At 44.9% G+C, this 17101-nt stretch overlaps 1 protein-coding gene across 8 annotated transcripts in view; it reads right to left on the bottom strand.

Annotated features, from left to right (window-relative positions):
- LOC119170408 (E3 ubiquitin-protein ligase TRIM33) overlaps nucleotides 1-17101 on the bottom strand; it is a 143721-nt gene that overhangs the window by 24218 nt on the left and 102402 nt on the right. For 6 of the 8 annotated variants that reach the window (XM_075875818.1, XM_075875819.1, XM_075875826.1 and 3 more), the window contains 7 exons: nucleotides 15713-16086; nucleotides 14800-15063; nucleotides 11807-12086; nucleotides 6674-6745; nucleotides 5513-5931; nucleotides 2732-2854; nucleotides 2426-2537 (listed from right to left, as the gene is read on the bottom strand). In XM_075875818.1, the coding sequence (XP_075731933.1) occupies nucleotides 2426-2537; nucleotides 2732-2854; nucleotides 5513-5931; nucleotides 6674-6745; nucleotides 11807-12086; nucleotides 14800-15063; nucleotides 15713-16086 (1644 nt within the window). The remainder of the gene's footprint in view (nucleotides 1-2425; nucleotides 2538-2731; nucleotides 2855-5512; nucleotides 5932-6673; nucleotides 6746-11806; nucleotides 12087-14799; nucleotides 15064-15712; nucleotides 16087-17101) is intronic. The other 2 variants (XM_075875827.1, XM_075875837.1) reach the window with 1 other exon arrangement.

Genomic DNA, 17101 nt, shown 5'->3' with positions numbered 1-17101 from the left:
AAGGTGTCAAATAAAGATTTGACACACGAGTTGGGCAATGCACGCAGCTGGGAGAGGATGGTAGCCCCGTTCAGTGCACGATTAGGGCGCTCAGCGGAGTCTCGCGAGCAGCAAGCGGCGCGCGGGAGAGTGCTGTGCCGCCATAGTCTCGGAGACGCCTCACACACGCTTTCCAGATCAGCTATGACTTCCAGATGGCTATGACTTCAATATGGTGTATTACCCACAATGTAGAGCGCTGCCGATACGTGTTATTGAAAACAATGGAAATTCTTGTTCCGCATATAGATACCTTTATGGCTCGATCTTTGTGAATTTGTGACAATGCGCATTACAAGCATCAGGTCTGAAGGAGCAAAGTAAGTGTGCAAACACGTTGAAGGCATCAGATGCAGCAAGGTAACTATACATGAGATTAAGTTACAGAGTTTAAAATCTCAAATTTTAAGTGGGTTATGAGAAAAGTTGTAGGATAGAACTTCACTTTCATTTTCATGGAGATTTGTCAATGCCAGCCTAGCAACAGCAAAAGGGTTTTTTCTTCTCTTTTTTTTTTTATTGATATCCTATCATAATTTCGCAAAGTGAGTGAACATCTGAATTATCTGTGACCTCACACACAGAAGTTCGAAACTATGCACGTAACTTCGTTTAAAACTACAGTGCACATGTCGCGACGGAAATTGAGCACATTCACATCCATGCCGTGCAAGTATTTCTCAAAGCACCAATTACTGAAACAAGCACAATATTTTTAGATGGCTGCCATCTACGACCAACAAATCGTGCACTACAGGCAGTGACCCTTGGTTTGAAAAGCCGCGACATTAAAAAGTAGTGATTTGCAGTAACTTCTGTCGAAGAAATGCAGACACACGCAGCTCTGTTCTGTTATATTAACTCTATGCAATGCTGCTATGCAGAAAAATGCCGCCAGCGGAACTTTCATGCCAACCAGCATGTGCTTTCAGGGAGGGGATGGTGGGTGGGGTGCTCGCAATGACATGACACTGTTCGCAAACAGGGAGAGGTCTAATACACCTCTCCTGGAAACAAGAGTGACGGGTTACTCAAGAAAAAGGGTGGCTTTTTCGAATGTGTGTTCATTTAGAGCATAGCTAGTTTTGCAGTTGTTTTTTTTTTCATCACATATTTTTACTGTCTCCTCTTAGTTGATTTTTGTTAGCTCCTGCCATCGCCCTGGTTTTCCTTTAAATGTCTGTTTGTGTTTAATCAAATGCCCAAGTCTGCTTTAAGAATTCGCCAGTCAGACCCAAAGATCACCACACGTGCTACGCCGTACAGGCCGATCAGCCTGCAAATAAATTTGAAATGTACCACTTTCAGGCCTTTAAGGCGTTTCAGGTCAAAATGTAATGTGAAAGTCTGAAAGTCTGCCACACGTCGCAATTAGATCGGCGGGGCCTCACTAGAAGTGTGGGACACTTGGCGTGGCTAGATTATTGGTTTGGCTACAGTGGTGCCCACTGGATCACATAAGCTGAACTACTTGTTAATTTGTGGTGGCCTCAGCAACATATCAAAACCACATTTTTTCTTTCTACCTGATGCATTAGCCAAATGTGGGTGCAGTCACATCAGTGAAGTCAGTGTTTTTTTGACAGCCTGCTATAAAGGCACCTGAAACTTCTGTTAATGTTACACGTTATATCCTTGTGTTCAACTGCCACAAGGTTACCTGAATAAGCAAGCATATTTTAATTCGTCGGTATTCTAATTATCCAATTCAGTGGGCACCGTAATCATAAAAAGGTTATGTATATGATGCCAAGTAAGGACTACAGCTTGGGATTTCAAGTTACATTCACAGGCGAAGAGGAAAAATTGGCTTCATCAAGAAATCTTCAATACATACATTTTCCCTCAGAGGAGGAGTGTTAATAATATTTCTAAAGGTTCGCATGCCAAAGCCACAGAATGATCATGCGCCACACTGCAGTGAAAACATTGGATTGGTTTCAACCTGCTAGGATTCTTTGATCAGCACTGACATCACACAGTACACCAGCCTCTAGCATTTCGCCCCAGTCAATATGTGACCGCTGTGGATGGGAATCAGCGTTTTTCGGGGTCAGCACTTGCGCAGCTTAAGCACTGCGTCACAATGGAGGCCAAGAGGACATTTCAAATTCATCTTGGCTCTACGTTGCCACCCATACATTACGAGATTTCATGCACATGCATGCAAACACACACACACAAACACACAAAAAAGAATGCTATTGTACAAGGACACTACATCAAAACGACACAAAAAACAAGACATTGAACACACAGGACACAGCACGGAATATCACCTGGTGCTTAAGTCAACACTGTGTCCTATGCATTTGATATCCCATATTAGGCTCCATTCTACCATAATGAGCATCGACCAAGAATCATAGAAGAAGCAGCGACTGACCAGCAGCTCCCTCCCGCTGAGTCCCACTGGAGTCTTGCGCTTGGAGCCCGCTGACTCCCGAGGAATGTTACACTTGAGGATGTCGAGGCACAGAAGGCAGGTCCAGTCCTCACTGCACAGGGAAGGCGAGAACATCGCTCAAGATGCAACTATTGCCAGTGGCCACAACGACCGTTTCATTCAGAACTACACAGTTATTTAGAAGGAGCTCTGCAACACTCTTTAAGCGTGGTTCGAAAATACCGCCGACTTACAGTTGAGGCCCCTCAAAACGTGCGAGTCAAGCATGCAAGTCAAACCACTGACCTGGGTGTTGCCCCCAAGGAGGGCACATGGCACTGTAGGTGGTAGACACGCGGACAGGAGCCGCAACAAAGCAGTTCGCCGCCGTCGTGGCACACTGAGCACCAGTCCTCATTCGGGTCCGAGCTGTACAACATACAGAGGATTATCAGCAGCAGAAACTAGGTATGGGCTTCCCTTCAGAGTTCTGGGTACACACTATAACAATCACCAGACATCTGCTAGAATTTTTTTTTATAAAAGGTACTGCCACACATCACTGGTTATTTATAGTATGTGAAAAGATTTCCCTCAATGTGCATGCATAAATTAATGGCACAGCATTCCATGCAGTTAAGGGTTTTCAAATAAACCAAAAATTCTTCCAATTAACCGAGATTGAATAAGCACGGTTTTTATGCACCTGCATCATGCAATGCACTACAAAAATGAGAGACTGAATCAAGAAAAAAATCACACTGTTTAGTATTTTTATGCTTATGTTCTCTCCCACATAAGATCTTAGATATTAGAAGCTCTATAGATCCAGATGCTTTCTGCCCTTGTGGCCGCTTCAGTATGCATGAGCATACTCAAAACTAACACAATACAAGAAATGCTACTGATGCAAAAAAAAAAAAAAAAACACATACAGTGTGCCACACTGTGCTCATTGTGAACAATATTCCCCATAGGTCTCAGCAAGGCTCCTTTTATAACTGCACTGTGCCCAATATTAGACAGAAGGCCATTGGCTCAAACAGCCTCATACCAATTTTCTAATATTGTACAAAATGGTGGTAACTGGCCCAGTGAATGAATGAATCATTCTTTCTCTCTAAATAGAAAAAAATGAATATTTACTGCAGATGTAGGATATTTTTAAAATTTTTATTATTTATGTATTAGTTTGACAATACACGATTGTCATAGTGTAGAAGACAAAGGGCAATGGTATGAGTAATCCGGCTAGGCCTCTATCACCACGCTGTACATTTGTCACACAATGCAATTGCAGTGGAAAAAAAAGAAATACAGGAGCACAATGACATTATGGAGAACTAGGAGAACGTGCATACAAAATAAAGAACACCACAAGGCTTGAAAAATGTGTTACGTATGCGTATCACTGCAAAGGGCAAAGAGAGCAATATAGGAGCATAAATACAGACTTTTGTACATGAATGGCCAAGTGAATGGGTTTGTTATGCAACACTTTATGCATACATACATGGGGAATGGAGCACCCAATTAGGTTCAAAACTACAAGCTTCACAGTAAATATGGTAACTAAATGTACTCAAAGAAGTACACCTTCGACTTCTTTCCGGATGACTAGGCTTGTGCGAATAGTGAATTTTAGGTTCGAAGCGAATAGTGATTTAGATCGAATAACTTAGAATCGAATTCGAATGGTATGTATGACATATAATAAAAAAGGGAATATTCAGCATGACATAATAAACCTGCACAATATTTCTTTTGAATTGAAATAGGGGCTCTAGGCAAATGCTTTTTTTTTTTTTTCGTTCAAAGGAAGTCGAAACAACCTTCAGTAGTAGCTTTGGTAGGATGCGAGTGATAACCTGTAATATACTTATCATTTTAAAATTTATTATACTTGGAGAATATCGATTTGAGAATTGATTTGAGGGTAACATGTTCCTTTAAACGGGCCCTGCAACACTTTTTCTAGTAGCCGTGGAGCCAGAAACATGCTTGTTGCCTCACAAATTTACCGCCGCAAAGTTTCTAGAATCAGTCCAGTACGAGTGGAGTTCCAAAAAGTTCTCACACGCTGCAATTGCATTCTCTCTTCTCGTCCAGACAAAATAGCTGGAAGCTAAGCAGGGAGGAATGGCATGGCAAAAGAAAATACATCACACGCACCTCGTGACCTTGGACACATCTTTTTTTTTTTTTGTCTTCGAATACGCAGCTTTGCAGTGTGATCGAGCATGTACTCGTGGACAAGCGGCGGTCTCCCGCGGTGGCCCTGGTAGCGACGAGCGTGCTATGCTCAAATCAGCTAATGGCTGTGACAAGCGATTTTTGAGCTTGTAGTATCATTTGCTGAGGGAAGAGAGCAACTTCTAGCTTTGAAAATTTATTGTTAATTACAGGCCACGCGCTACGCTATAATATTTGCCCCGCGTATTCTCGGTAGCCTCAACTACCGATCGGCAGCGTTTTCTGACCATGTTCAATAAGTGTTGCAGAGCCCCTTTAAATTGAAAGAAGGGCTTCGCGGCAAAGAAATTTGTCCTGGATGGGCGCTTTCACGACTAAGCATTTCTACATTATAGTGAAACTATTTTAACAAGCGGTGAGATGCAGATTAATATACACCTATTCGTTTATTGTGAATACTTAAAAAATATTTGATAATTTAAATTCAAATCAAAGCGAATTCGAATACTCAACTATTCGTTTAAATATTTGAAGCATTTGAATATTCGCACAAGCCTATGAATGACGATGTGAAATAATGCACTATCTGGGTTGGTACTTCTAGACGAATGTTTAGTATATGAGGGATTTGCCATTTTAAAAGTTGCTGAGCATGAGTGGTGGTAGATCCACACATCTAGATTAAAATCCATGTTGCTCCTCTCTTAGTATGAATACGCAAGAATAAAATGTTGGACTAGCTTATTCATAGGCACGCCAACAAGCACTGAATGACAGGGCAAGAAAGTAATGACAAAGAGATTGCACCAATGTCTGTGCCACCTCTTGTCTCGTCCTGCACTGCTGGTTGCCATGACTAAGCCGAACAAGCATACATATCCCCTCTCCACTCACGTCTGCAGGCTGTGCGTCTCTACTATCTTCAGTCCCGTCCCGTTGGCTGTGTCGCCCCCAACATTGTTCTGTTTTGGTGGGGTGCAAGAGGAAGGCGAAGCCTGCGCTGCAGAAGAACTCTTGGAGGCAGCAGTTGGGCCGTTGCTGGTGGCCACAGCTATGGTCGATGAAGAGGAAGAGGAGGCGTCCTGTGCCGGCAAGTCGAAGCTCTTGTCGCCGATCTTGAGCAGCTCCTCCAGAGTTGAGAGGTCCTCAAAGCAGTCCTGGACGCCCCCTGAACCTTGCGTCGTCACAGTGGTCGAGTTCGCTGTGGACGCGGACACTGTGGATGGGGTGCGGGAGGAACTGCTGCAGACCGGCTCAGCTATGGAGGAAGGGCTGCAGCTGCTGTCTGCTTGGGGCTGGCCACCTTGGGCACCCTGAAATAGAATGCAAGGTGAGGAGTAAGGCAATGCAAGTCTGCCTGTCCAGAGATAGGCTTAGAGAAACAGTTGCCAACAGCCCCTTTTAGCCAAACAAGACAGCATGGAACATACAACGCTCATCACTTGTTCACTCACGCGAAAAGGTAAGTGCTCGGCAAGCTGTTCGTACATGGCTAACTACGATGAAATTGAAAACCAATAAGTCAAAATGCATTAACAGAAATCTAGACCTACTGTGCAAGCAGAAGACAGGAAGAAAGGAGACAGTTATCCTGTCTCCATTTTTCTTTCTGGTTGCATACTGAGTCTAGATATAGATTTAAACCAAATAGTCTGCATTGCTGCATTGAAAAAATTGAAAAAAACCAAGAAATGCAAGAGACAATGGTGAATAGATAGGACTACACAATTGCCATCTTGTGCAATTCTTGTATCTTGTGTGTGCACCTATAGTTTGATACAGCTTTAGAAGTCTGCAATATATTCTGCTCAAAAATAGCATATATTTTGAATTAAATATCTCAATCCAACTGACATTTCATACAAAACTGTCACAAAAATTTAGGACATCTGTAGGAAAGACAGACTGCGATGACTGAGACCAATCAGTAGGCGTAGCCTTACAGTGGGTCGCTATAATGCCTATCACTTTTTGTTTTTAAGAACTTTTCATCTGTCGGTCTGCTCATGAAGGCTTTACACTACGTCAAGTAGAGCGTGGAGAAGACCAACACACCTTCTCCTGACTTGTGTCCTTTGCGCCAGTAGATTGAAGTAGGTTTCCGATGGACCGGTTTGCAAAGTCGTTCTGCAACGAAAAAGTACGAGGCGATATGAGAAAGAGCTAGTAAAGTTTAAGCTATGTCTGAAAAAAAAAAGCATATGCAAAAATAAGGAAAAACCCGTCAGTAAACATCATTTCTCTCTTTTCAATTGTACTCCGGCTTACTAATAAAGAAACCGTGCGTGTGAATAACCAAGAATTCAAACAGAAAGCTTCCAGCTATTGAGGATAATGCATATTCCATTATATAAAGTAGTGAAATAGTAGGACTTGCCTCGACATGCACAACGCAGTAACTCATATATTGAGCTCCTTCATAAGACGCATGCATTGGGCAGCAATCGTTCTCTTATACGAGATTTTTCTTATAAGCAGGGCACCACACATGTATTTTCTTATCAAAACCTATTTCAATACAGGCACTGTGGTGTCTCTTATACCCAACTGTCTGTTACATCAGCATCTCTTATTAAGGGGTTCGAATGCATTTAAATGCCTAAACAAGGAATGCTCAACGTATGCTAAAAGCCCATCACAATGAAAGAAAAAAATTGTCGAGAGCTCTTTCTAAATGCGAAGCATTTCTTAGCGAACTTCAGCGACTTTGAGCGTGTCCGTCCGTCCGTCCGCCCGCCCGCCCGCCCGCCCGCCCGCCCGCCCGCCCGCCCGCCCGCCCGCCTGCTTGCCTGTCTGTCTAGCCGTCTACGACTTTTAGCTCTCCTGGCCGTTTCAATAATAGTATCGATACCGAACTTGGCATGACATAACATGACTGTATGAAGAGCATATTTGACTAGTCATGATTTACATTTCATGGTACTGCAGCTCTTGCGGTGGTTTCGTTCACATTGCATGTTGCAAAATTGGTATGGTATGGCATGATTGCATGGCGAACACAAGCGACAGACCCTAACACGAAAATCATGACATGCGTGTCATGTAACAACATGACTACATACCACGCTCATGTTGTGCTCACGGCCGTTTCGCTTGCGTCACATATACCAATTTTGGTGTCACCATACGTGAATGGATGACGAAGGTATGTGACTGGTGCAAACATGATAATCATGAGGTGCGTGTCATGTGAGAACATGACTATATGTCAAAGTCAAGGCGGGAATAAATTTTGACGTGACACAGTGCGTCTGCTCGCCGGCATTCATTTCGTCGCGTCATGCCGGCATTGCCACACCAGGCGCCGATCCTGCCATATACTCGCAGGCACGCGCTGCGCTGCGTTGCTTTGACGCATGCGCATTTAAGTGCATTCGGCGTCCCTCCGTTACGAAAAGAGGGAGACGCAGTGTTGTCTGGGTAACGCATCAGCGCGAAATGCAGCATGTCACATTTCGCGCCGGTTGTCGTCGGACCACGCCGACAGAGGCTGGTCGTGCCTGGCGTCAGACTATAGTGCTCGCGCGTTTTGCTAACGTAGCGTCGCTGTGCCCAGCGTGCCCGCGCGTGAGCGCTACATTGGAATATATTGGGCCCTTCATGATGCGCTCACGGCCGTTTCGCAAGCTCCACATATACCAAATTTGGTGTTACGTGACGTCAATGGGTGACGAAATATATGGCTGGTGCAAACATGATAATCCTGACATGCGTGTCATGTAAGAACATGACAACAGGCCATGCCCATAGCGTGCTCGCGGCCATTTAGCTAGCTTCACATATAGTAAATTTCGTATCACGTGACGTGAAGAGATGATGAAAGTAAACAACACATCTAGACATGATAATGGTGACACGGAAGTCATGTACGGCATCTACCTCCACCTCGTAACGTCGTGTCGATTTTAAGTTGACATCAACATTTATTATTCGTGCTTCGCATATCATCGATTCCCACTGTACGTGGGATCTGCCAATTTTTTTCTTTCTTTTTTTGAAGCAACTTAATAAAAACCAGCAGATAATGAAGCCAAGGGGGATATAGGGGACGCTAGTTGTGCTGTTTTAAGTATCACAGCGATCGTGTCATAGATGTGCCCCGCCGTGGTGGTCTAGTGGCTAAGGTACTCGGCTTCTGACCCGCAGGTCGCGGGATCAAATCCCGGCTGCGGCAGCTGCATTTCCGATGGAGGCGGAAATGTTGCAGGCCCAAGTGCTCACACATTTGGGTGCACGTTAAAGAACCCAAGGTGGTCGAAATTTTCAGAGCCCTCCACTACGGCGTCCCTCATAATCATATGGTGGTTTTGGGACGTTAAACCCTACATATCAATCAATCGTGTCATAAATGTGAAGAACGTATAGTGTACAAAATGACAACCTGCCGCTAGCAGGGACCAAACCAGCAACCTTTAGATTACGCGCCCGATACTCTTACCAACAAAACTACAGCAGCGGCAGTCCCCTTGTCCACTTGTCGGGTATTTATGTGCGTGCAAGCACTGGGAGTGTTAGCCAGTGTTAATCTTAGCCCTGATAAAGAGTAGTAGACTTTTCATCACCTGGTGCTACATAACATCTGAACGCCATGAAGTTCACATGCTACATACACATGCAATAGACAAGCATGCAGGCACAGATACATTCATGCATTGATTGATTTGTGGGGTTTAACGTCCCAAAACCACTATCTATACGATTATGAGAGACGCCGTAGTGGAGGGCTCCGGAAATTTCGACCACCTTGGGTTCTTTGACGTGCACCCAAATCTGAGTACACGGGCCTAAGACATTTCCGCCTCCATCGGAAATGCAGCCGCCACAGCCGGGATTTGATCCCGTGACCTGCGGGTCAGCAGCCGAGTACCTTAGCCACTAGACCACCGTGGCGGGGCTGCATTCATGCATACACATAAATGCATGTGCAGGCACATTAATACATGTGCATACACATTGACATACCTGTGCACACACACATACAGGCAAGTACACACACATGTGCAGGTGCACACATGTGTGCTTACATAAATACACTCAAGCGAATAACACACACTGTGGGAGCACTAGCACCCCTTGTAAGATTGTCTATGCCTCATGGCAAACAGGTCTCGTGGATAGGCCGCATTTAGGTTTAATAACCACCAAGCATTAGGTGGCGCAGTGCTGGCGTGGATTGTTCGGTAGCCCTGGTAGCGCTGCCTAGTGGCGAGGCTAGGTGGCCGCACAGAAAACATTCGAGACTCTTTGGCATTGGGACAACGAGCAACTGAACGACTCCTGCAGGAGATCCGTGGGAGCCGGCAACTGGTGGTCATTTGCCGTGGGTCCTTCGTGGTGAGTTGAACTTCAGCGACACTGCCTTCATGTTACATTGCATTTGTTATGTTGATTGAAGTATTGGAATATTGTATACAGTTGTTTCAGCATGTCACTAGTGACATGTTTGATTTAGGTGAAAATATCGTCGTTTGTAAAAGTAATTGAATAAATGTACACCATGTTTGATATGCCCGACTACATCTACCATGTCTGTGTGTTCTTAGAGCGAGACTCTCACTTCGAGACCCCCCAAAATATGCATGCATGCCATGGGAGGCACACACCCCACACACTCATACACACATACCTGGAGGGTTAATAATATGTGTCAAGAACTAAAAGCATGCAAAGTTCCCGTGCTCGCGCTTTTCATGACAGTTCGGTCACCTGATCGGGTGGTATGACACACCACAGGCATTCAGCATTTCGGATGCACTGGGTGCGTGCAAGTGGGTGTGAAAAAAATTAACGAAGCTTTGCGCTAGGGGTGAAAAGTCTGAAGGAAATTCAGAGATGGATGGCCTTTCTAGGTTTCTCTTCAGCTTTATATTTCTTACGTCCTCTTTTTTTTCCCCCTTGTTTCCGTATTTTTCTTTTTCTTTTTATTCCTCTTTCTGTACTTCTTTTTGTTTCTCTCTCTCTTTATATTTTATTCCCATTTTTTTATTTTTCTCTTACTTTGAGCCTGCTTCCTCTATTTTTCTATTTTTGTATATGGTTTTGCCTGCGTTATGCAAAGTGTGCTTGTCACTTTTTGCTGATAGTGTTAAAGAATTCTTCCATCAAGACGCTCGAAGAACAAGAGGAAGACTTCTCCTCGGTAAGAGCGCGCTCACTCATCACCAAGGCACTCGGAGAAATTAATGAAAAAGACTTCTTTCGTGCAAGGACTAGACATAGAGCATTTTGCCAAGCAACAATGACAGATATGACAGTATATGACAAAATACCACCACCCGGCCCCATAATGTCTCACTTTTTAAAAAGAGGAGGCCAATGGTGTGACGAGGACATGCCAGCATAGACGAAAAAGTACCGCATACGACAGCACATGACAGCCTGGCCACCTAAACTGCTTCGCTCTTTCACAAGAGAGGAGGTTGATAGTGTAGCAAACACATGCCGATGTAGATGAAAGAGTGGCGCTCCTTTCCTACATCAAGGGGCTGTAGCAGTGATGCCAGCAGTGCCGCCTAACGAGAGTGAAGTTTCATGGATACGTGGGGAAAAGCACTCTTTCTCTTCTGAGTATGGTAGTGTTCGTGGATGGACATATCTCGCGTGCAGGTTCATGGGGGCAATAATACAGGCAGATCCTGCGAACTGATGTGGAGGGTCGAACGTGGGCGACCCCACAAACCATTCTGGCCCTGCTCCAATTTTAAATGAATGCCCTAAATAACAAAGCAATATTTTTGAACAGGCACAGATTGAGCATTAGCAGAGCTAAAATGATGTAGCTCTCAAAAGACACAGTTCTGCTTTTTGCACCAACCACCGATGCTTTCTGCTCATTCTAGTGTACATTATAAACAGATGTGCACATGTATCAGCTGCAAGCTGAGAAAAAAATAAAGATGTCCAAAAGAACAAGCTGCAATGATGAACGAAATGCTTCACCGTGATGGTTAACTCCTGTTCAAGAGTTAATTTCCAGCACCAGTTTTTAATGAGTGATGAATATCCACACGTTGAATTAACTCTCGATTTCAAAGCAAAAAAACGCACTACATTTGGCTCGATGTGCAAGTTTACTTTTATGTGTCTTCCGCTTTCTCTGTGCATACTTTTCAAATGCAAACAATAGAAGAAAGGCAGAATCACGAGCAGTGATGAACAACCAGGCAGCCGCGAAGCAATGCCACTCACCAGAGACCTAGAGGCGATCCCCGCGGCTGTTTCGGCTGGCGATGCCGAGCTGCGCAGCGTGTTCGATGACGGACCCACGTCACCACTGCACGAAGGCAGCTGCTGCTCGCCAGGCGACTTGGGCTCCTCCTTGATGCGCACCACAGACACCGAAGGGGACGCAGTGCGTGACGAAGAGGAGGACGACGTGGAAGAGGGCCCTGCCCCAACGGGTGTGATGGTGATGGCACTGTTCCTGCCAGACAAATCAGACGCATCCCCGACAGCTCCTAGGAGGACTCTAGCAGAAGGGAACGGGGAGGCAGCAGGGCAACATGGTAGCGAGTCGGTGAGGAAGAGGTTAGCCAAAAGGAGGTAGAAAGAAAAGAAAATGCCTAAGCAAGTGTTTTGTTCTCAAGTAGGTCACCTCAGCCACCAATCAAAAGGGCACAAGAAAAGGCAGAGGCAAGACAGTGCTATTAGGCATTGCCAGTCATATTTACTTGTGTTCTAAGAGGCCTATAACCCATTAAATCAGAGACTATACCAATTGGCCCTTTCCATAATTGGCAAGTACGCTCCCTTGCGCTGCACATTTGCCTGCCTAATGGCAGCACAATTCGTGCTTGAAGTGCAGTGGAGGTGTTAGTTGCACATCTGTTATGTGTGCTTATTTATACCACGTCATAAAGCAAGCAAGCTGCTGTTTCTACCGGTAGCAAGTTGTCTTTTCGTTCACTTTGACTTCTTCGATTTTATGTCATAACTGTTATAATACAGCTAAAAAACACCAAATAACATTCACTAAACCTTACTTTGTTCTATTGTCTGCTTGTTTTCATTTAGGTTGCGACTAACAAAAAAAAGAAAAAGAACGCGCTCTCGATAAACTGCTCTTTTCTCACCGTTTAAACCAGCTAACAATGACATTGCCACGTCTCCAGGAAAGTGTTATAGGTTGCAATACAAAAGTTTTTTTTTAGAAACTTCAAGAATTGTTCGGTTCTGCCACAAAAGGTTGCTTGTAAGCACATTCATTTCAGCGACGATGTTAGTGTTGGACGAACGGAGCATTCGCAACACAGCGTATAAATTTCTAGAGATGAGATCACACTTCATTTAACATGAGTAGTAAGAACGCTCGGGTAAGTGAAGTGTCAGCAAAAGCAGGTGTGTGCTGCATAATGTCAGCACATCGAGAGGGGCTCCCACCACCATGGTTAACAAGACTACCCAACCAAAATAGAAAAAAAGAAAGAAAAAGGGCAAACAAAGCAGCACACGCATGTGGCAAGGTCAATTTTTTACAAAGCTGATCCTCTCCGAAACTTGCAAGACTTTCCTCAACGTGTTTCATTGCTCCCTCACCCACCATCTCTCCAATATTTTTACCATTAACAGTGTTTTCAGAAGTAGAAGCCACTTTTCTCACTTACAGCCTGAACAAGAGATACAGAAAATTCAGATCTAATACAAAGGCACGGGTTACATATGTGAGAGAAAGTTGTGGCTTATTTAAAGTTCGAGTGAAATTCCAGCTTGAGATAGACTCACCGACAAGTTTTCAACATACCCTAATATTAGTGAAGATGGCTTTGAAATATCTAGTTGTGGCGAAGCCTTCGAACAGTGGGTCGTCCTCTCCAGCGCCTTCTAGTGGGCCACCCTTTTAGCAAGAAGAAGAGCAGCTCGTGCGGAGAGTCGGTACCCGCATTGACTGTCGCTGTCAAGCATCATCGACAAGTGCCCGCCAATAAACGTCTCAACATATTCTTAATCTACAGCATAAACTTCTTGCCTCAGACTGCTGTGGTATGCTGATTTACTCCTTAAACTTGCCAGTTTAAGAAAAATCTTGCTCCCGAAAAGGCACACGAAATGCCCGATACTTAATAACTGCACCACAGCGCTGTAAAAATAGCCGAATGCGTTAAATTAGCACACAAATATACATAAACTCTGCAAGTTTTACCAAAATCGAGAATTTTAAAAGAGCATTTTACTACCCATGAAGCTCTTATTAGCTGTGTAGTAAATTAGTACAAATTTCTATGACCCTATGCCATTTGTGGCACAATGCTGGAATTTCAACAGGATGTCGCAATCGTTCTCCGATACAAGTATGCAGTACGCATGATGCAATTTTGGTAAATACTGTTTGTCAATATTTTCGTCCGTGCCCCATTCAATTAAGGCAGGGAGCGATACCATGAAAGATTGTGCAATGTGCATCTGTCCGGAAATTTTTGACATGGCATTACAATAACAGAGCGCTCCATTTGCTATAATCAACAACCCCCATTTGGTAAAACTAACTTTAAAGGGACCATGACATGGTCACCCAACAATTTCCAGCGTCCAGTGAAAACCACAAGTAGAAGGTCTATTACGTCTATACTGGTATGAAAAGTGGGCCGTAAAAGAATATTGCTGTGCAATACAGGCCCTAGAAGTTGCCGGCTGTACAATCTGCCCTCCGCTGGCAACTGGAGCAGTGTTGTCGTCTTCTACCAACGTTTCTGCCGCTGCTAATTGTTCACTTGAGCGCTAAATAAGAAAAAAGCTCAAATACCTCTATTTCTTGCGCAGCTGACGACGGAACAATGCTGTTCTCCGGAATGCAGATGTTCGCACAGCCAGCTGCTATGCACGACACAGCTCGGGAGTGCACCACAGTGTTAATACATTCTCAGGCCACTAGCGTACTTGCAAGTATAGTCCAATAATAAATTAAGTGCTTGACCAAATGCGCTTAAACTTCGACAGCTTATTTATAAGTGCTTAAGAATTAACCCACATAACACAGATTACGACTCAATATTCGATGTCATGGCCCCTTTCAGCTATACCTAAAAAAGTGCCAGCTGACCACATACCCTGCGAAAAACTTCCACTAAAAGTGATTGATAACTCCATACATTTACTTAAGAGGGGGAGGCACTATGACAAACCTTTGCCTCCCCCTAGAGGGTAACCCCGCACACGCCTATGATTCTATGCCAGTAAGCACTCACCGCTCGAGAACACTAGTTTCAGGCAGGCGTGGCGAGCCAGATCCAGAACTTGTGCTGCCTGCCACCAGGTGCGATGGAAGACGGTTCGTGGAGGGAGGCGTGCCATCCCGCGACCCTGAAACTCTGCGCATCTGCTGTTGCTGGAGGGCAGCTGCTCGTGCGGACGCAGAATCCAACATGATCACCTTGGGGGCTGGCTGCGGTATGATTTGTACACCAGGTGCCAGCGGTGGTGGCCGGGGTAGACCACTCACCGGTGCTGGTCTGTATGGGAATGTGTCGAAAGAACAGTTTTGCCAAGGGTAATAGCTAGTCCACGAAGCAGTACGTCCCCCAAAATAAAACCCTGGCTAGCCTCTGGTACTCCACTATCCACATTGTGCATGCGATCTGATTAAAATCAGTGATAACCTTGGTATTGCAGTGCCCAAGCCGAAACACGTTTTAACAGTGGAATCCAGTGACTGTTTAAAAAAAGTTTTGTTCAGTCTTACCACTAGGGCAAAGCAATGAATGCGTTGTTGGGTGGCTCAAGGGCAGTTTTCAGTTTGAGAGAAAATGTAAAATTAGTGGTGGCAGAAAATACACTCAAGCTGCTTCGTGATCTGCGTACTGTGAGCAGTAAATGATGCATATGAATAGCTCGCCAAAATATCACCAGTTTAAACATGGCAAGTGTTGGATAGCACAACGGGTTGCGGAGCGAGGGGCCACTGGTTCGAATAATCGGCATGTTGCTTTAGATTTTTTTTTCTACAGATTTGTTTTCCTTATGCCTTTTTCACATATATAAGGACATATACATATCCGGGACATGACAGCGACGGTAAAAATCAGCTGAGAGTGTCCATATCATTGCTATCGCAATAAAAGAAAAAAAGCAGTATTTGTATCAATGTACGAGTTCACTCACCTAGACTTATCAGTAGTCACTGGAGATATGGTAATGCTTGAGTTGAGCGTGATGGGAACACTGGCAGAGGTTGGCATCTGTTGTTGCTGTTGTTGCTGCTGCTGCTGCTGCTGTTGTTGTTGCTGCTGCTGCTGATGATGCTGTTGCTGCTGCTGATGGTGCTGTTGCTGCTGCTGATGGTGCTGCTGTTGCTGGTGGTGCTGCTGCTGTTGCTGCTGATGGTGCTGCTGTTGCTGCTGATGGTGCTGCTGTTGCTGCTGGTGATGCTGCTGTTGCTGTTGGTGATGCTGTTGTTGCTGCTGCATGTGATGCAGCTGCTGTTGTCTCATCATAGCTGCCTGCTGGGCAGCAAGGGCCTGGTGCGACGGCATGCCCTGCAAAAAGAGGACATGCAATGACGGGTGAGGAGATGAAGGGAGTCACAGTAGTCTGCTTCATCAACTGGGATACAACAATAGATGGACGAAGTGAGAAACTAAGAGACAGAGAATCGAGACACAACTGAAGGCTGAGTATTTGTTCAAGAGTACAACAGTGCTGGCATGTGTGGCACAGTCAATAAGCCTACCGTGAAATTCCGAGCAACTGCCCCCATCAGTAAAAGCCCCCCCCCCCCAACTTCACTGGCGATTTCCAATATCCGCGCCATTCCAAGAGTGTGCCCCCTCCCTTCCAATACAATCCAATCAAATCCTGCTATGCACTGCAGCCCGATTGCGCCGCACATGCTCTGTGCCATTTGTTGCTTTGTGTTGCCATGGGAGGTCAGCTGTACCTATAAAGTCCTACACAGTGGCGAAGAAAATCGAGTTTATTCGATGGCATCAAGAAAACAGAAAAAATGTACACCAAACGTTTCGACACTTCAAGCTCGACCGGAAGCAGATACAGGAATGGGAGAAGAATTTCGATCATTTGCTAAAGGTAAACTACGGGAAAGCAAAACTTCGACGGAAGCTCAGTAACGCCGCGCCAGTGTTCAGCGAACATGTGGACAATGCGCTCTTCGTGTACCTTGAGCATGAAAGAAGAGCAGGACGTCAAAGAGGCCATCAAAACTGCAAACAGCAAGCACTTGGGAAACTTCATCGTTACATAAGTAGCTGGAAACAGCGGTACAGCATTGTGATGCGCCACACTACAAACAAGAGCAACTTTCGGAGGCAGCAAGTGCCTTTTGGTCTTCAGCGAACTCGCTGAAGACAGCGCAACAGCTACATAACAGGTGCCCGATGGCCAACATGAATTAGATGGTGGTGCGAATATTTTTTCCCTTTTTTTTTTCCCCCATTTGTATCAAATGTTCGCCTCACCACCACGAAAAACAGCTCGATGACATTAGAGGAATAATGCGAGAATGGCTGTCAAGAGTTTGGGGCCCAAACGTCG

Source organism: Rhipicephalus microplus, chromosome 2, assembly GCF_043290135.1.
Source record: "Rhipicephalus microplus isolate Deutch F79 chromosome 2, USDA_Rmic, whole genome shotgun sequence".
Lineage (NCBI taxonomy): Eukaryota > Metazoa > Arthropoda > Arachnida > Ixodida > Ixodidae > Rhipicephalus > Rhipicephalus microplus.
This window is presented reverse-complemented; position numbering and strand designations above follow the sequence as displayed.